Source organism: Rhodamnia argentea, chromosome 4, assembly GCF_020921035.1.
Source record: "Rhodamnia argentea isolate NSW1041297 chromosome 4, ASM2092103v1, whole genome shotgun sequence".
In the NCBI taxonomy this organism is placed as follows: domain Eukaryota; kingdom Viridiplantae; phylum Streptophyta; class Magnoliopsida; order Myrtales; family Myrtaceae; genus Rhodamnia; species Rhodamnia argentea.
This window is the reverse complement of record NC_063153.1, coordinates 12943002-12963089: the sequence shown is the minus strand read 5'-3', so window position 1 is coordinate 12963089 and position 20088 is coordinate 12943002. Positions and strand designations below refer to the sequence as shown.

Sequence of the window (20088 nt, the reverse complement as noted above, 5' to 3'; positions counted from 1 at the left end):
GGACATATCTATTAAATTGGGAGGAACGAATTTAGACTTTGAGAAAAGGATGTTCCATAGCTAATTCGCGGTTCCTAGTGTGGATTTATTTGATACCAAAGGAGGTTCTCCTGATTCCACCAAATATGTAAGCCATTACTAGAGTCATCAGCTCAAAGTTCCCCGTCAATATGGGCCCAAAACCTTTAAAAAAATCCCTAATTTTAGGTTCATTTTAGATCTGCCCCCATATTTGTTTTTGTTAAAAAAAAGGCCTCAAACTCTTTAGGTCCTTTCCCCCAAAATTTTAGGTCTAGTTTCAAATTTGCCCAAAACTTTCTTTTTGTTTAAAAGTAAAATCACCATTGTTCCCTCCGATCTCAAATCTGCCTCTATTAGCACTCCATTAAAAATCGCCATTAGTTTCTCCCTAATTTTCATATCCTTGAACGATTTCATTTTGGAGAGTTTCAACAATTATTATTTGGGTCGATTTGTTGTCCATGTGGAAATGCCAAGTTGGCTTGTACTCATCGCCCCATTACTTTGTTGATGTGGATTTGTAATCGACGTGGAAATGCCATATCAAGTTATGACTGGACCATGGAGTAGATTTGAGAAAAGACAGAAAGTTTGTGATTTTTTTAGAAAAGATAGAAAGTTTGCTATTTTTTTAGAAAAAAATAAAATTCGGGACATATTTGGGACTAAACCTAAAGTTTGATTTTTTTTTTTGAGACAAATAGAAGTTCAGGACAGATTTATGACTGAACTTGAAGTTTGGGATTTTTCTAAGAGCAAGAAAGTATGAGGCACATTTGAAACTCAACCTAAAGTTGACGGTTTTTTAGGGAATTCGGCCTATCAATTTGTGAATTAAAAACCTATGATTTTCAACAAAAAGAGCAAAGTAGCTAGTCGAACCAAAATGAAAAATAGTCAAATGTCTTTGGTCCAGTCCAAGAGGCTGCTTTTGCCTAAGCTGCCCCATCTTCAAAAAGCTTATGAGAGACGTCTCCTGTACTTTTGACATTTCAGAAAATTATACCTTTCCTTCTCTTTATAAACTCTTCCCTTTGATGCATAAAGTGCCCACCGAATATATATAAATAGCAACACGTTTACAGTAATTTTGGGGTTTTAAGTTATCGGTAGGTGACAATGCAAGTTTTAGTTGGATGGTCCATTTGCTTTATCGATTACTGTTATATGAAGTTTGCAAAATTGATTCTTATAGACATGAGTGCTTACTTTATAATATTTATCAAGTTTAGAAAATCATGTACGGAAATTAATTTGGATCTTAATGACTACTCACTTATAATTTTTCCTAAAAAAAAGTTCTAAGTCTATTGCAATTGTGCTAATTCAGTCATAATTTTTTTTTACCAATTTAGTCCTAAACATTTTATATTTGTGCCAATTCAATCTTTCCAACCTATTTTGGCAAGTAATTGCTAACGTAGCCAATTAATAGTATTTTTAATATTTTTTTCTTTTTTCTTTTCTTTCCCTTTCTTTTTTTCTTCTTCTTCCTCCAAAAGGCCGCCAACCCCAACAACCGGCCAAAGGCAAGGGTTGACCTCGCCGTCGCTAGGTGAGGTTGAGCCTTGTTGGTGGCTGGGCGGGGCGAGCTTCACCGGCCCTTGCCTTTGGCTTGTTGTTGGGCACGACGGCCGGCTAGAGGTTTAAGAAGAAAAAACAAGAGAACAAAAAATAAAAAAAATAAAAAAAAAAAAAAAAATGGAATGAAAACAAAAATACTGTTAGAAATTTGGCTACGTCAGCACCGGTCCCGCCACTTAAGCGGTTTTCGGCTAAAATTAACTGGGACAAATGAATTGGCACAAATGCAAAACTTTAGGATTGAATTGACAAAAAAAGATATTTAAGGCTGAATTAGCACATTTACAATCGACATAAGACTTTTTGGGTAAATTTCCCGTCATTTATATAAGGAGATCTTATGTTTCCAACCATGCTAAATTTCTAGCCATAAGTCGAACGCGTACGTGAAGCAGCAGTTGGATGCCAACACTCCAAAGAGATTCTCCGGGCTCTCCAATACTAAAAAACGATCTCACGGACGCATGCTTTGCCAAACATTCAAAGCTCCGCCAAACCTCTGTCTGAACGCTGCATGAACATTGGCTTTGAAAAATCGTTAAAAGGAGACACCATGTTGATTCTCGCGTCTTCTTTTCCTCCATCTTCAACGCACGCACCTCCTCTATATAATCTTAGCTGCACAAAGTTAAATCTCCTTCGTGAAGCAAGGAGCAAGTGTCCGCAAGAACGATCCGAGACAGCGCGAGATCATCCGCAGATGATGGCCATAGTGAACAAGGTGTATTGCTCGCCGATGGAGGTGGCCCTGGTTGTTCGGAGGAGGCCGCATGCCGTCAGCGGCGGAGGGTTCGTGGCGACGGATTGCAGCAGCAAGCGGGCTGTTTTCCGGGTTGACGGATGCGGAGTCCTCGGCACGAGCGGCGAGCTCATCGTGAGGGACGGAGATGGGGACGCCCTCCTCCTCATCCGCCGCAAGGTAGAAGAAAAACCATGAGATTCATACGCACATTCCCAACCGTAATTCGTCAGATATTGAGTTGAGATAGTCCTTGCCGATTGAGGAAGATAGTGCGCGAAATTCAAGCGCTCAATGATAATTCTCATGACATTTGGATGAACAACAACACCCAAATCTCATGAGCAAGTTTTCACTCAAATCTTATGATCACGTTCTAATCTCTCTCTTTCTTTGTCTAAATTAGGCAGGAGGGATCGTGCAAGCAATGAGCATCCACAAGAAATGGAAGGGCTACACATATGATTATGAAGGTGCCCAGAAGCTGTTGTTCAGCATCAAGGAGCCCAATTCATCATCCTCACTATCATGCTTCTCCAGGAACGCATCATCTACCGCCATCAAAATCTCTCTGGAGCCTAGGAAAGTCGACGGCCCCGATGGCATCTTCCACGTCAAGGGTCACTTCCCGGATAGGGACTGCAGCATCGTCGACTCTGGAGGCAACGCAGTAGCACAGGTCCTGAAAATATTAGCCAAGTCCGATCGGATTGTTTCGAGGTGAAAAGTGCTTGACACCGTATTATTTGTTTCTGATGTGATCCGCAGATACAGAAAGAGATGGCCGAACTGATGGCGAGCAAAGACGTGTATCGCGTGATCGTGAAGGCCGGAATCGACCAAGCCTTTGTGTGCGGAGTCGTTGCTGTTCTTGACCACATCTATGGCGAATCCACCGCCTGCTAAAAACTCAAGAAACTGCCTGAAACCCCGATGATCAGTACATTTTTACAGTCCAAAAATCGCCCAAGAACATGAGAGATTATAACATCTCTCTCTCCCTCTGTCTAACATTGTCAATTTATTAATGTAAACATGAATTTTAGCCACAACCAGAAGTTAAAAATGCGATGCTGGTTACATCTGATTCTTGAAACGTAAAGCAAGTCTTGATTGGTGTGTTTGCGGTGTAGGATTGCTTATACTGTACAAGTTAACCACGCAAAGGTGGACCGAACTTCTGTCTTCCTTTTCAAAGATTGGACCAACAAAAGTAGCTTAGTTTTTCCTTTGCGGCTTCAAATGTGGATGACCTGGATAATGACTATCTATTCTAGAAATGGACCCATTCGGAACTTTTGATCAAAACGCAACTTCGATGGACTTTCAATGGTCCCAGCCAAAAGAAGATGTGCTTAATGTCCAAGCAAAACTTCTTCTTTTTTTTGGGGGGGGTCCAGTTTGGCCACTGAAAAGGGAATTTCTTCATGTGTCTTCATCAACACGCCCAAAGAGAGGGAAAAACATTCGGGGCTTTGCTCAAATTTGACATGAATTGACCAGAAATGGAGGGATTAGTGAGAGAGAAGAGGGGAACTCGACCCAGAAATGGGAAGTCTGCAACAGAAGCTGGCACATCACTATGTGCTTGGAAACTTGTCCTGTCAGAGAACTTTTGGAGAATACCCACTTCTTTTTTTTTTTTTTTTGGCCAATCACATTCCAAATTTTTACATGATGTGCTTAAAAAATGCTTGGATGGGGGGAAATGCAAATATGCGCTTGAATGATCGGAATTGCATTACACGAGCATTAGGCTGTAGGGGTGTCAACGGTACGGTTCGGTTCGGTTTTTTTTAATAATCGAACCGAACCATTATGGTAAATGGATGAACCGAATCGGATCATCACTTGAACCGAATACGTACCAAACCGAACCGAACCGAACCGAATTTTCGGTTCGGTTCGGTACGGTTCGGTTTTTCGATTTTCCTAATTGTTTTTTCCCCTTTTTTTAAAAAGAATTTACCCTTTAAAACAAGAAAATAACCCTGTTTCATGTAATTGTTGCATCCATGGAACTTATTCTTCTCCCAAAAATGATGATAAACAAAATAGAATCAACTCTAACTTTACTTGGAAATCAATTAAGGATCCAAATTGCTAATTGCAATTCTGAATCTCCATCTCTGTCTTCATCTATGTACTAATATTTCCCAAAAAATATAATAATAAAGAGGCAAGAAACCCAAAGAGAAAACAATGGGCTGTTACGGTTACAAGTCATTTGAACATGTACAACTACAAAGTCACTTGCCCCGTCAAAATCCCATGCTCTACAATTCGGTGGACTTAGTACAAAGACCACTTAGCATGCAAAGTAATTACTGACTTAGCAACAACCTCTCCAATTAAAACTATGATAAAAAGGCAATAACTACAACATTTTTCTATGGGTTCTAGAGGACATTGACATTTTCCGGGGAATGCATTTGCCTTTTGCGATGACTTCTCCTCCCTCTTCTCCTCCTTCACAGCATCTCCCACCTCGGTCTTGGAGCTCCTGTTGCACAAAATTAGACACATTCACAAATTGGAACAAAAGAGAAAGGAATTTGCAAACTTTGCAACCAAGTAAATGTTAAAAGCTTTGGTATTTGTTACCAAACAGGGGATATAAAGGCCAAGATTATGTTCAAGATGAAGATAGAGCATGGTAATCATCGTGCCTCCTTCCTCAAACAAACCGCCACTCACGAAAGCATAATTACAGCTACATGATTCTGGAAAACGTTCTCCTAAGCCGTAAGTCCTTAAGAACAATTTTCATTTTTTCTGCAAATCATTCTTATTGACAAATAAATTCGCCTATTCCGTTCTAAGCTATTAATGAAAATGCGAAGCGGACCGAAGAAGATGAGAAGATGTTGACTAAGAGACTGATTCGGAGCAATGATAGCTAACATTTCTAAGGATCTACAGCGAAATAAAACAAGGAAAGATGCATGCTACAAGCAAGCAGTTATCTTGATAAGTAGCAGTATACTCACGTTATTGAGCCGGTAGTAATATAACGCCCGAGAAATCTAGTAACAAAAAGGCGTGCCCCCATTTCCTTGAGTGAAAGAGCCATATGCCGAGGATTCTCAAGTACAGAAGGACTTTTTCCTATCACTCCATGTGCAGCGGCCATACCAGCCTGCAAAGAAGTCCCTTAACTTCAAATCGCATATCTAGCTAGTCGATCGATCGATCGAGAGAAAGAGAGAGAGAGAGAGCGTATACCTTCAATCCATCCTCATGGAAGCCATACCCCGATAGAAGAATCGGAACTAAAGTTGGTCATGACATATACAACTATGTTCCCTTGACCACCTCGGTCTTAAGAATTAAAAAATTCTATTTGCCGAAAGGTTGAAGTTGCATCAACTTTATGAGCAAAGACCACACAAACATGGTTTATGCAACCATAAACCGACTTTGCACCGAAGTTAAGAAAATAGTTTAACAAGTACCTATCTCCAACTTCATTAATCATCAAGAGAAAGCAATATCGAGTTCGGATCCATGACCGTACTTGATAACTCCGCATTAAATTCACAATGCAAATGAGAATTGATGTATCTATTGCAAAATTGAAAGATGTATTTCACAGTAATGTTTTCTCACCCGACTCAAAATTTTGGAGTTCTTCTAAGTCCTCCTCGATTGAAACCGAAAGTGGCATGGATCGTATCCAATCTTGAGTACATATAAGAGCCTCCGCCATACTTGGGGTTAATGAACTACGAAACACGTCAAGTACACGACCTCCCGTGCTGAATGCTGCCTCTGATGCTACGGTTGAAACGGGCACAACCAAAATATCTCAAGCGATGGAAGAGAGGATAGGATATCTCAAAGAATTGACTTTCCACCAATTTAAGATATCAAAGTTGGGGCTGTATCGTTCACATCCTTCTTCCAAATATTTATCTAATTCAGATTTTTCTTCCAAATATTCTTGTCCTGTTTGGCTAAGATACGTTTCACCATAATGTCCGCACCAACCACGGGGAGACATCGACACGCTCATTGTCCTTGTACCCTTGAACCTAAAGTTGCCCCGGGGGGCATACACCAAGGCGCGATCTTGCTCAAACAATAACATCGGAGATGTTGTTACTTTTTCTCGTAACGTTTACGCCCGCGTGCTTTCATAGACGTGATTAATCATCCATTTCACATACTCCAACTTATGTCGAGGGTCAAGTATGCAGGCAACGAACAATGTTAAATTGATGTTGTTCACATTACCAAAATACTTATTGAATTTGATCTTCATTCTCTTGGCCATATCCCGCAAACTCTTATCCTCATTCTCATAATATCTTTGAATCATCGTATAAACACCAAAGACATTTTTCGCCATATCATTACTAGTAACATAAGAAGATCCCGATACTTTTAAAGTTGTATCATAGAACAATTTCAAGAAAGGAAGAAATAGGCGAGCATATTCCCAATCATCTCTAGTAGGCAAACCTCTCATCTTGGAAAGCTCTTCAACAAATTTTTTATCACCAATTTCTAATGAAATAAAAGCCTTTTGAAACTTCAAAGCTGCTTCCAACATCATGTATGTCGAGTTCCAACGAGTCTCTACATCCAAACATACAAGACTCTTGGACTCGATATTCTCTACCTCAATGCACTTCTTAAATCTTTGCATCCTCGAAGGAGACGACCTCACATAACGTACAGCCGAGCGTATTCTAACAATTGAATCGTCTATATCCTTCAACCCCTCTCTCACAATCAAACTCAGAATATGTGCACAACATCTCACATGGAGTAATTCACCCGCCAATACTAAAGAATTCCAATAGTTAAGTCTTTTTTTCAAATATTGAAATCCCAAGTCATTTGAGCTCGCATTATCCACGGTGATAGAAAAAATGCTTTTAATCCCCCAACTAGTCAAGCAACTCTCAACCGCTTTTCCTATAATCTCACCAGAATGTCCCGAGATTTGACAAAAATTCAAAATTTTCTTTTGCAACTTCCAATCAGCGTCTACAAAATGAGCGGTGAGACACATGTAACTTAAATTTTGACAAGACGTCCACATGTCTGTTGTGAGAGAAACTCTTGGAGATGTATCGGAAAAATATTTCTTCAATTTTCCTCTTTCCTCCAAGTATAACTTATAACGATCTTGCCTTAATGTATTTCTTGAGGGTAGTAAAAATTTCGGCTGGATTCTACTCACAAATCGTCGAAATCCCTCATTTTCTACAAACTTGAAAGGTAATTCACCAATAATGAACATGGCCGCTAGATCCTTTCGACTAGCATCTTGGTCAAGTTTCCATGGTCCGGATGAACTAGAACTACCGACCCCAACAATCCGACTCGATGAACTTTTTTGCCTTTTCTCCATGTTTGCATGTGGATATTCCTTGCATCTAGCTAAATGATTATGCATCCCACTAGTTCCTTGACTACTAGAACAACCAATGAGAGCCCCACAATATATACATTCAGCTTTATCTTGGTTATCATTTGACCTTTTAAAGTGTTCCCATGCAGTAGATCTTGTCCTCTTTCTGTTTGTGCCAGTAGGTTCATTCATTGAAGACATCTATAAACCAAGAACAATTTCAATACCATGATCAACATATATTTTTGCTTAAAAAGCGCTGAAGAAGAAAATGAAATTCTCAAACAAAACGATAAAAGCTAATGTAAACTCAGCATGATAATGGGAAAAATGAATCGAATCAACTCCACAATTAGCAATTAAGAAACAGAGATATATAGATAAACATCCCCATTTTGATTCGCACAAAAGGGATTCCATCAATCAAAAGTTTGGAAAAGAAAATAGCAACATCTCACAAAGACAGGAAATGGGTGAGAAAAAATAGGGTAAGAACTGTAACCAGATGAAGCTAGCCAAAGGGACAAGTATAACAACTTTGAGTTCATGTCAATGCCATACTTTTCTGTAACAGAACCCTTAAAGCGAGGAGCCCCAAGACCTTTTTTTTTTTTCAAAAGAAAATCAACTAGAAGTAGCAAGAGAGAGATACCCATTTCACGGCATGGAATGACAAACAAAAAGCTATAGACCAGAAATGTGATTATCAAGATGGGACTCACAGTGTCTTCTGTTTGGATGCGACCTTGCGTTGAAGGAGTTGAAGGAGTCGAAGCGGCCGAAGCAAATGAAGCGATCGCAGAGTCGGCCATTAAGTGGATAGCGAGGCTAGGAGCCGAAGCATTCGCGTGCAATCTAATGGAGAGAGAAAACAATGTAGTCCAGCAAGACTAAGACGTTCACCAACCAACAATTTTTAAAATAGACCAAGGCTTTCGAGGGATGCAAGGGAAAGGTTAAACAAATCAAAATTAAATATACAGAGCATAAATCAATAGAGTGATATGATATTGGCTTCACAGCAACACAAATTGAAGTAACAATTTTTTTTTAACTTGAAGTAACAAAAAAATTTTGTCATTAGACTTGTTATTAAACTTGACAACAAGTATTTGACATCAAGGCATGAAATCGGTCTAAGAACCAAAAGAACTATATAACACACGACATTTCATATTAACAGCCGCCGAACAAATAAGTAAGCCGAATCCGCATTCAAACCGAGGTTCTCACTTCTCGGGCACTCTTAGATGATGCAATTAAAATAAACAAGCCCCGGCTCGGGAGACTCCGAGAAATCCCCCGACTTACATTTGATTGAGCCGTGTCTTCCGCTATGAGCTACCAATTAGCACAAAAAGAGGCTCACGCAACAACCCACAAAACCAACCACCAAGTCAAAATTAAAAAAAAAAAAAAAGACTCAAGAGCTCAAAAACAAACGAGACAACTTATGATGTCGGAAGCTAATGAGGAGAGACCACCGACCCGAAGAAACTGGATTCGGCGACGCCGCAAACCCTAGGCGATCAAAACCAGAATCGAATCATGGAACTAGAATATAGAGACAAGCATACACCGCAAAACACGAAAGAATGCTTAGGAGGAGCACTCACTTGACGCGAAAATAGACAAGCTCGTCCGTTCGGATCCGGTCCTTATCTTGTGGGTCGGGCGGGTCCTTGAGGTGGATTAGGAGGGACCCAACCAAGGGTTTGGTAGTCTCGGAGGGTTTAAAGTGGAAAACTTTGAGGGAGAGGACGGAATCGAGGAGGCGGAAGGCACGAGGGATTGTGAACTGTTCGTTGCGCATACGTCGGGTTGAGCCGTAATCATCGGACTTGGTGGCGAGGCGGCAATCGGGATCGATCCGTAAGATGGCGTATGGCTTGAGGTCGCCGTTCTTCCGGTTGGTGTGCTTGATGAGGTGCTCGACGTTGATGATGGTGAGGTCGAGCACGAGGGGCTTCCATGACGGGATGCTAAAGGTAAAAAGAGAGGCCGATTAGGGTTTCGGGAGCTCTTTTTTCGGGGGTGAAAAAGAATAGAGATATTGAAAAACGTTAAAGTTAATAAAACGGGCCTTTAAGAAGATGGGCCTTTTTTTTAGTTCGGTTAACCGCGTATCGAACCAAATCAGTCATAAATTTCCCGAACCGAAAAACAAGAATGATTTTTTATTTCATTACCTAAACCGAAACCGTACCGAACCGAAATGCGTGAAATTTTTGGTTCGGTTCGGTTCGGTTAACGGTTCGGTTCGGTTTTTCGGTTTTATTTTGACACCCCTATTAGGCTGTGACATGGATTTCGTGCGGAGACGAGTCAAATTCGCCGACGCTCGTTCGATCTTTTGCGATTGGAGAATCATATCGATGTTACTTAAATCGACTTTGGACGATCGGTCGAAATTATTCAGGAAACTATGACGAGTTCGAATCACGCACGTCTTCTTATACTTCATAGTCCCGAAAAAACAAAGGAAAAAAAATAAAAAAGGACAGAGAATTGCTCTAAGGCGTGTACTTCATACTTCATAGTCCTCTGTACTACCCTTTTGGTGGAAACCAGTACTACCATTGTCTCGTACTACGATCCCCACCGAAACCACCTCGTCCTGCAACTTGGGACTCGAGTGGCGAGAGCTCACCGGCGAATTTGTCTTCTTTTTTTCTATGTTGCTGCTTTTGCAGAATACATGGTCGCCGAAACACAACCCGACAAGCAATGCGGTTGCCTGGCTTCTTGGATCTTCTCTCCTCTTGTAGAGTTTCATTGGACGATGCAGAGACCCATTAATGGCTGACGGGTCCCCACCACGACCACGCTTCCTTCCGTCCGACGCAATCCGGATTCATGCTGTTCTTGCTCCCGAGGAGATTCTCGGCAGGATCGAATCGAAAAGACACAGAAATTCGAAATGCTGGGAGTGATTTCGTTTTTGCTGGAATTAAGGCTTATCCAGAACCAAGATCATTCATTCAGATCCAGAACTATAGATTGCGTTGACTATGACGGATTGATACAACAGATTCGGAGATGAAATTACACGATCAGGGACAGAGAAGATCGAACAGAAGACGTTGTAAACTACAGATTTAAGAAGAAGAAGAAGAAGGAACCTCAAGCGCAAGCGCATGGGTTGTCCACAACCACAGCCACCCCCTCATCCTCGAACCTGAACACGTAATAGCCCACCGTCAGCCCCGCGATGATCGCCAGGAACACGCCCCCGTTGAACGACATGATCGCCAGCATCAGGAGGTAGCCGATCGCCGAGTTGGCCCCGAAGAGCAGGGCCGCCCCGAGCCTCGCCGATCTGGCCAGCCGGGAGGCGCCGCCCTTCAGGAGGAGCGGGGACGCGGCGGAAGCCGGCGGAGGGGACGACGCGGCTGCGGCGGCGGCGGCGGCGGCGGAGGAGGAGGAGGCGAGGGACCTGAAGCGGAGGCGGCGGTCCTCCATGTACTGGTAAAAGGCGGAGACTAGGAAGCAGGCGACGAGGGAGAGGAGGTAGCTCGGCCACGAGTCGGTCCGCCATGAATCGAAGAGGAGGGTGACGTACCTGCTCCAGTAGAGAGTCATGTGCATCATCTTCGCTCTCTGTTCTTTGAGTTTGAGACGACGAGACGAAAGAGAGAGAGAGAAGCTTCGTTGCGTCTGTTCGAGTTTGAGACGAGAACAAAGAGATGCGACTGTTGGATACATCGATTTTTACGAAAAACAAATAAAAAATAAAATGACTTTTCGGCCTGTTTTATTTTATTTTATTTTTAAAAAAAAATTGGGATTTTTTTTTTTACGTGAATGGACTTGTTGGGCCCTTTGGAGGATTCTATTGGGCCTTGATAGTTTTTGCCGTGGCTCAAGTAATTAAGCCCATACCGAAACACAAGTCGATGCCCGGTTCGGCTCGCGACTCAGAGGTACGGGGTTCGACTCCTTACACTCGTATCTCCTTCAATCGCATCAAGCGTGCGTGAAATTGCGAATATGACAACTTCATGATTGGGATTTCGACGTCGCCCGATCGTACAAGGGGATTTAGGGAGCTCGCGCTTCGAAAGGCCTTAAAAAGTTCGGAACTTGGTCGCGACTCGTGCGGGGAGCATAATCTCTCGAGGATGTAATTCCTTGCAAGCTCTTAGTTTCGACATGGATTGCCCCCGTCTTTGACAGGATAAAAATATGGACTTCATTGAGGTTTTGCAATAGGTGGTGGGAGATATCGCGTAATGCGATCTTAGGGTACGTTTTTTTCTAAGGAAAATTATATCGGTGGAATTATTTTTGTTAAATTTTCGGTGTTTGGTTGATGGAAAACTAATCGGTGCATGAAAAATATTTTTCGTGGACCGAAAACAACAAGTTTAGATTGGGGAAAATAACTTCCCTTCCAATAAAAAGGAAACTACTTTCCTCAAACCGCCAAACAAATGAAAAATAAACATCTATCTAGAAAATGTTTACGTTGAAAAATATATATTTTTTATTATGAAAGTTTCGGTGAAACAAACACACCCTTAATCGCTTTAAATAAGGGAGAGCCAGTTCTCTTCATTTTTAAGGTCTTCAAATACTTTTTTTTTCCCGATACTCCTTAAATAGTGTTGACATATTACGTAGGTTTTGAAAGAATTACCAAAAAAGTCCCGAACCTATTACAATTGTATCAATTTAATTTTAAAATTTTTTTTTTGGCCGATTCAGTCCTAAGCCTTTTGCAATTGTGTCAATTTTGACCGGCCGTCCGGCACCGATGTGGAAACTAGCCGTCCGACGACGTAATATTTTAATATTTTTCTTTCTTCCTTTCTTTCTTCCTTCTTTTGTTGACCCTCGCCGGATCGGGAAAAAAAAAAGTTTAGGAATAAATTGTCACAATTGCAATAGATTTAAGACCCTTTTTTTATTTATTTATAATTCTCTAGTAGATTTTGTCAAGTTGTGATCGCTAGGAATTCATTGATTGTAAATACCGATTAAAATCCAGTCGATGATGATCGCTGGCCAATTAAAGTGCCAAATTCGAGTTCAAATCAGTCTTAAATGGACTCCAACATGGCTTGAAGCCTCGAGGACTTTATGAAATTCAGACTACTAAAATAATGCACCCCCTTATATTGCAAACAAATAAGAAAATTGCATGAAATTTCATTGAAAGTAATCAAATGTCTTACATTCTGGGATAGCAGATGCTTGCTCAATGACTCCAATTAAACCTCAATTTCTTAATGGAGATGACTGGAATGCATAGAGAAGGTACAAAACTTACAAATTACGATTGAAAAGGTTTGATAGTCGCAGGTAAGTATTGAAATAGAAAACCTAATTTAATTTGAATGTTATACTCGAACTTAGACAAAATCTAATAAATCGATCTATTATGAATCTCGAATTCAAAATATGATATGCTCTTCATGATTCCTTTTATGTTGTGGATGTTCTGATTGATGCTATGCGATAGCTTATTGTCGTATCTTTAAATGGGTTATTTCATTATGCATTTTGATCCTCGTTCATTAAAAATTCTCAAATTGCCTTGACTTGCCTAGAGATGATTTGCAATGGCCATCGATTCCCTTAGCCATGGTTATTCCCGATTAATGGATCCTCCTTAGTTCGGTCTCCAAGTTTCTTAAATCCCCTCAAACTCTGGCCATTGAAAGCTTATGATCTCTATCAATGGATCTTGTGGGTCAATTGCGTTGTGATGGCCATGATAATCAAAGAAGGTGGGTGGCGCAGGGCGGACGATTTCAAAGCAGACTCTTCATTCATTAGATAGAAAAGATCTCTCTAAAAATGGGGATCTATCGAATACACTATTGTGGCAGCCAAAACGGCAGATGCCCTACCCAATAAGGCAGATACTTCAGATCCTACTTGGATAGCAATAGGAAGAGGTTCAAATAGAGGTTAGGATAGGACAGGTTCGTAGAAACAAGCTCAACTAAGTTTATGGGGTTACCAGTGAAAAAAACAAATCAATGAAATACTGATATTTCTACCTATGCTATACACTATATCCATTGAAAAAAAAAAAAAACAATTTGGAGTAGCGGTCCTTATATATCGTTAGAGCTTTCGCGCATTTTCGTTAATTCAATCGATTGGGTCTTTGCAAGTAAGTTTATTGTCATGACCTGATTTGGGTCCTCATCTTCTTTATGTTTGAATTCATATTTCGAATCTAATGTCCCGCGCTACCATAAAATTTACCCGAGGATGATAAAGACTCAGCAACGTAGTGTAATCTACCACACAACACATTGCCCTCGCCTACCTCAGAAGAGCAAGTCACACGGTTGGTTTCCACACTCACACCTTCAAAAAGAAGGAAGACAAGAAGAAAAAGGAAGGAAAAATTCACAGAACCTAATGGCAATTTCATGTGACAAGGAACTTGCTGATCCTAGAATTGTCAACTTACACAGAAACGCAAGTGACAACAGACTTTCAAATCCAGCCACATAAACCACACGAATTACTCTTATGGTCTGTGGGAAACCTTCTCCAGGGAAAGCTGGTCCAAATACTTGGACATAAAGATGGAGAAACTTACAAACGTTTGTTTCTTAAGTGCCAAAATGCACGCGGCCTACAATAACAACTCAGTAAAGGTCCAACATCTTGTTGGGATTCGGCACAAAACCACAACGAAATACATGGTGAAAGAGAAAATCGAGACACAATATTTATCTGATTTATCCTTAAACTAGAATTACATCCAGTAGAGGATTCCACTCTCATTAGCACATCGCACCTTTCTAAAAATTATAAAAATCCTCTGGTGTCTCGGGAGCACTCCTCCCAGATTCCCGCCCTTGCTTTCCTCAACCACACTGCCGCAACATGCGGTTCTTCATGGAGGTTAAAAGAACTATGCAATATCATGTGATCATGTCATCAGTCCACTATCGTCTTATGGTTTGGTAATCTATTTAACTATAATATGCAAGGAAAGTGTGGAGGTGTATCTGTCCTCGAGCCGGACCAAAAAGCCCCCCCTGTCTCGCCATGTTCTGTGTCATGCTTCATGAGACTTTGCAACAACAAAAACTTAATGTCTAGACATAACCAGAAGCTTCATGCCTCAAAGCAACATGCAACACAATGACACAAGTCATGGACTGGAGTACTAACAGTGAACTGATCAAAGCTCACCGAGCAAGTGAGCATGTTTCTCTTTTCACAGTAGACCAGACCAAGAGGAGGGAGACCGCGAGAGCAAGAGAGTCATCGTACCGACATGAAAAGTTCTTGCAAATCTACCGTCTGCTAGTAACAAAAGTAATAAAAGCATGTTCTGTGTCTTTTGACACTGCCATGTGTAGCTATCAGCAGAGGAATCTGGTTTGCAATTTCATCCTGGGTCAGTGCAGGGGTCACCGTGCGTTTCATGCATTCTTTCTACTTTTCAGCACACGTCTCTTTCCTCTTACTTTTTACTCCCTTCCAAATTGAAATCCTGATCCATCTAGCACAACTGGCCTCACCAGAATTTTCCAGAAAAAACCATCCAAGTTAGGCCCAACTTTTCACCAGAGACAGATGTGGGAACTGGGGAGATATCTGCTCTTCTTCTTCTTCCTCCTTCCATGGGTAAAACATCCACAAGGTTGTCTAACTAAAATTTTCTTTCCCTTGAAAATTACATTCAATTCAAACTAGCCAGTGTCACATGGGATTGGGAACAAATCTACAATAAACTAACAGAAACTGAACTGAAGTTTTCAGAGGTAAACTTTGTGCATGCCGATTGGCGGATTGATGATGGTTTTCCTTTGCAATCTATTGAAACTGAAAGTACATGGACATGAACTCTTGGCATGGACATGAACCCCTCTTTTGCAGAAAATTTCTTCATCAGTTTAGACTTTGAATTCTCCAAGCAGGGAGCATGTACAAAGATAAAATCATCAACGTGATTACATGGGGATACCTAACTAGGACATCAGATCAGGGTGTTCTATGTACGTCAAAAATCTGCATATGCATAGCCAAATTCAGTTCATCATCCAGTAATTTGAATTACAGGGAAGAGCATAAGACCTTGATACCTATACCGGAAGCGGAGTTCCTCTGCTCCATGTATATAAACATATATATATATATATATATATATATATATATATATAGATATAGATATATCTTTTATACCTCAATCAACTAGATATAGAAGAGAAGCAGCTCCCTGATCGAAGAAGTGATGGCATAGTGATTCTCCCGGCCGCATCGATCCCTTGCAAAGCGCTGCTTGAATTTGACCGGAGGGGCCTCGGCGAATCCAAGCTGCGCCGGATCAGTTTCCCCATGGCAAAGATGGGGTGCTCTGTCTCCTTCATGGGATTGGATGACCTGAACTTCTTGCAAAAGCTGATGTGCCTATTCAATGCCTCCTCAGTGGAAATGAGCCTGTCTGCTCTCAAGACCTCATCCTTCACCGCCTGAATGCAGAGCCCACAAATCCATCTCCCTTGGTACTGTTCTCGAATCCGGAGGATATATGCAGGGGTGCATTCCTCTGTGAATCCACAAGAAACACATTTTGCAGTCTCCACTTCAATCAAAGGAGGTGCCTTTGCTGTGGCCGCCATCGTCGGAGGCGGCGGCCGCGTTGGCGTTGGCGTTGGCGTTGGCGTTGGCGTTGGCGGTGAGGCTTGTGATGGGGTCTCTGAGCCTGAGATGGCCATAGCTTGTGAACTATCATTGAGTCGAAATTGTCCTTCTCTGATATAACATGTCGGGAAGGTGGAGGAGGAGGAAAAAAAAAACAAAAAAAGGACGGAGGAAGGTTTGTGCGGGGTTTATATTATGTGGGCATGATGCATCATTTCGTTATCATGAGAGTTGTTTCCACGTGGAGCAAGGGACATGGCATTCGCGAATAAATACATTCCAGGTCCAATCACATTTTAAGAAATCATAACGGGTGCCGTAATACATCTAAATAATCGAAGAAAAAAGTTCGCTTTGCACGATTTTCACGCCTTGATTAGTTCTATTCACCACGACATGGATGGACGCAACTCTACATGAGAGAAGGAGTACTATGTTTCATCAGGGTCCGTGACAAGGATGGTTTTGTCTATTTGTCTCGAACGTGTAGATACTTTGCGTGGTGGGGTTCGCAGGGGACTGTGCGTGGGCTTTCCTATTTGGTAACGTATCCGGAGGGGAGCTCAATCATTGATGATTTTGGTAATAATTTAGTAGGATGGTGGGCTGGGAAATTCAACAAACAGTTGGAGAGCAGCTGACTCCTGCTAACTGGAAGGGGGGACAACAAATCGTGATTTTCGCAACCATGAACCTTACTAACTTACCATCTTCGTACGGAAGCACGAAGATCGCTACTTGACACTATATTTCAAGATCGCCAACAAGGGCAAAGGATGGTTTTCATATTGCAACGGTATCTTGAACAGGAGTTGGAGATCTCAAATTCAGGTCACTTAGAAAAAAAAAAAAATTGAACAATGTTCGAATTATACTGTAGCTTGAGTTCTATCTGAAATCGATGATCACATGGATCTCAAAGTGGGACCGTAAGATCTCGAGTTCAGATCGCTTAGAAAGTCGCGGACACGAATTGTAAATCTCGACATTAGTAATGCTCTAATTTCATAAGACGAGAGAACTTTTAAATGGAGACACTCCTGATCATAGGCTTATTTTCCTCTACGTTGTGTTTGGTTGTAAGGAAAAACTGTCATGGGAGTGAAATTAGGAACACTGGGCAAAGTAAGGAAGGGGGGGAGGAGTTGTCCTTGTTTCGTGGTTGCCATTAGGAGGAGTGGGCTTGTCTTTGAGATCAAGATGGAGGAGAGGTTTCAAAAGGAGAGGTGTCATGCTTGGGTGGTCCGTAAGACACCAAAATTTTATCGCTTTACCACCATCTTCTCCAAGGGGTCCAATAGATGGACAATGGATGGATAGCAGTTTTCCCACATTTGGAAGAAATCATGCCTAGATGAGCGGGCTATTTCACGAGATAATTGCGCCGGAAGTTCTAAAACTTGTCATGAAAGTTCAATTAAGTCCTAAAATTTACAAAAAAGTGCATTGAAGTTCTTAAACTTGTCAAATTGGTAAGATCGAGTCCTTTCGTTAACTCCATCCCACTTGACTAACGAAAAATGCTAATGTGGCTTTTCTTTAAATATTCTCTCTTTCTCCTGCGCGGCAATGATATGGCTAAAACATGAAATATAGGGCTAAAACTACGTTATTTTGGTATGAATCTAATTTTTAATACAAATTTTACTTAAATTAGATAATAAGATATTTTTTTTAGAAAAAAGGGGTGAGAAATTAGGCGGCAAGGGCTTCCCTGCCACCGTCCCACCATCAATGGGAAGGGCTCGCTAGGGTAGGAAATGGCCAGTGAGGGTTGCCTATGCACCGCCAGTGGTCGGCATCCCTCGGCGACAGCAAGCGATAGGGGTGATCGAGTCTAGGATGGATGGTTCACATCCTAGAATCGAGAACCGCCCACGAGAGATCAATTTCGCAAAATGTGAACCATGAACTGCTCGCTCATTCTATGGATCCAACCGAGAACCAAATCACCGGTCCGATCGGGTTCCCGGTTGGATCCATAGAACCAATCCTACCGAGCACCAACATCAATTAAAAAATGCACCAATGAAGACCATATGAAAGAGGGTAACAGGTTCCATCTTTGCAATGCCAAGAAAGAAATAGATGTGTTTGCGAATAATTGCATGTATCAACATGAGCTTTCATCATAGCAATTGAATGGTTGGATGGTTCCATCTGAAATCATGAATCGAACCGATATCCGCCGATTCCAGAAATTTGGAGCTGGGAACCAAATCGGTACCCGCCGATTAAAATCCAAAATTAGCCGGTTGGGTACGGCCCGATCCGGTTCGGGTGGATTCCAATTTTTTTGCTCACCCCTAGTAGGCGAAGGCCGCCATTGGCCGGGGTTGGGCACTAACGGTGACCCCGGGCAAGGGCGTGCAGGCCATCACTTGCGGTTGGCGAGGGTAACCGACCACTTGCTAGGGCTCGACAATCCTTGCTATCAATCTCCCAACCTCGCCGACCATTCTCGGCAATAGTGGAGGTAGTGGTAGCCCAGCTGCTTGGTCTCTCAACCCTCTTTTTATTTATTATTTTTTTTTTATAACTTAGCTTATTTTTCTAGTTTAATTAACTAAAATTTGTACCTAAGATTAGATTTAGACTAGAGCAACGTTGTTTAGCCATGTCATTGCCACCTATGATAGGGAGAATAATAATAAAGAGCCATGTTGGCATTTTGGTTAGGTAAGGTGAACGGAGTTAACGGAAGGACTCAATTGAAGTTTTAGAACTTGATCATACTTTTTGCAAGTTTTAGGACTCGACTGTATGTTTTACAAGTTTTAACACTTTATTGAACTTTCGTGATAAGTTTTAGGACTTTTGCTGCACTTATCTTTGTTTTTTCTTTTCTTCTAGATGGGTTGTCATCCTTTTTCTTGAATTAGGGCTAGACATAATTTGCACCGGCAATTTAGGTCCCACGGGCAATGTCGTGTTAAGGGATCCTTGAAGTAGACGAGACGATGCCTTCCAAAATCAAATGACTCGAGTTCAAGCCTTTCGCGTTCACCTTCGTCTTCATGGATGTATGGCCACATAATCAAAGATCGTAGGAAATATGGAGGGAGTAAGTTTGCGTCCTTTTCTAGGAGCGGTCAAATTTGATGACTACTATGCCAAACTTGTTCTTGGTGAACTTGGACTGTGTTGCTTGGGTCGGTCGAGTATTCTAGCAAGGAGCTTGACTAACTCTGCTTGAGATGTCTGTCTGGGAACACAGACACACGAAGGTGTTTGATTATTGTCTATAGAGATCATGGGAGCATCTTCTCTTGGGGGCAAAAGTCAGATCCAGAGCATGGTTCTAGAGGCTATACACCATTTGGTTATTATGTTGATCGGAGTGAGTTGACTGAACATACTCTTTTAGTTCTTTCGGAGTATATTTGATGAGTTCTCTTATAGAACGGATGGGAGAAGAGGAGGCGGGCTTAGCAGCGGCCGAATACAGATTTACAAGAGGGAGATGAGTGTTGGAGATCTTATCATCTTCATTGAAGCAGGATATTTCACAAAGACAATCGATCTTTGAGGCATTCGATTTACGACGAGAGATTGGAGGATTAAGAGTCATGGGTGCGTCGGTAACAACATGAGTATTATCTGCTGGTAGTGTTTCTATTTTCTAACATGATGGCGAGTTTTCCGCCTCGTCAGTACTGATTCGTTTTCAATATAAAGCCCTATCTTAGCTGAAGATTCTGAAGGTGAACCTAACGTAAATATCTTCTCTAGTTTTGTTGAAAACCTACTTCGTCAACACACG

The 20088-nt window shown here is 41.5% G+C and overlaps 3 protein-coding genes across 6 annotated transcripts in view; 1 reads left to right on the top strand and 2 right to left on the bottom strand.

The window, feature by feature from the left end:
• The first annotated feature begins 2142 nt into the window (after positions 1–2142).
• Positions 2143–3521, top strand: LOC115746756 (protein LURP-one-related 6). The gene is made up of 3 exons (XM_030682665.2): positions 2143–2524; positions 2751–3023; positions 3113–3521. Exons 1-3 carry the CDS (start codon positions 2159–2161, stop codon positions 3248–3250), a joined length of 777 nt encoding a protein of 258 aa, XP_030538525.2. The 5' UTR covers positions 2143–2158; the 3' UTR covers positions 3251–3521.
• Positions 3522–10684: 7163 nt separating this feature from the next.
• Positions 10685–20088, bottom strand: part of LOC115746676 (copper transporter 5) — a 24039-nt gene continuing 14635 nt past the window's right edge. For 2 of the 4 annotated variants that reach the window (XM_048277103.1, XM_030682550.2), the window contains exon 2: positions 10685–11328. In XM_048277103.1, the coding sequence (XP_048133060.1) occupies positions 10830–11297 (468 nt within the window). In that variant the 5' untranslated portion in view covers positions 11298–11328 and the 3' untranslated portion in view covers positions 10685–10829. Of the gene's footprint in view, positions 11410–20088 lie in introns of those variants that run through there. The other 2 variants (XM_048277104.1, XM_048277105.1) reach the window with 2 other exon arrangements.
• On the bottom strand, positions 15842–16582 carry LOC115746711. The gene has a single exon (XM_030682599.2). The coding sequence runs from the start codon at positions 16397–16399 to the stop codon at positions 15872–15874; it is 528 nt and encodes a 175-aa protein (XP_030538459.2). The 5' UTR covers positions 16400–16582; the 3' UTR covers positions 15842–15871.

Bases quoted from the DNA above. Each gene is read 5' to 3' on its own strand.
- LOC115746756 (XM_030682665.2), top strand. From the start codon at position 2,159: ATGTTGATTCTCGCGTCTTCTTTTCCTCCATCTTCAACGCACGCACCT. The intron at 2,525-2,750 runs GTAGAAGAAAAA...TGTCTAAATTAG, and splicing joins TCCTCCTCATCCGCCGCAAG to GCAGGAGGGATCGTGCAAGC. The intron at 3,024-3,112 runs GTCCTGAAAATA...TGTGATCCGCAG, and splicing joins GAGGCAACGCAGTAGCACAG to ATACAGAAAGAGATGGCCGA.
- LOC115746711 (XM_030682599.2), bottom strand. From the start codon at position 16,399: ATGGCCATCTCAGGCTCAGAGACCCCATCACAAGCCTCACCGCCAACG.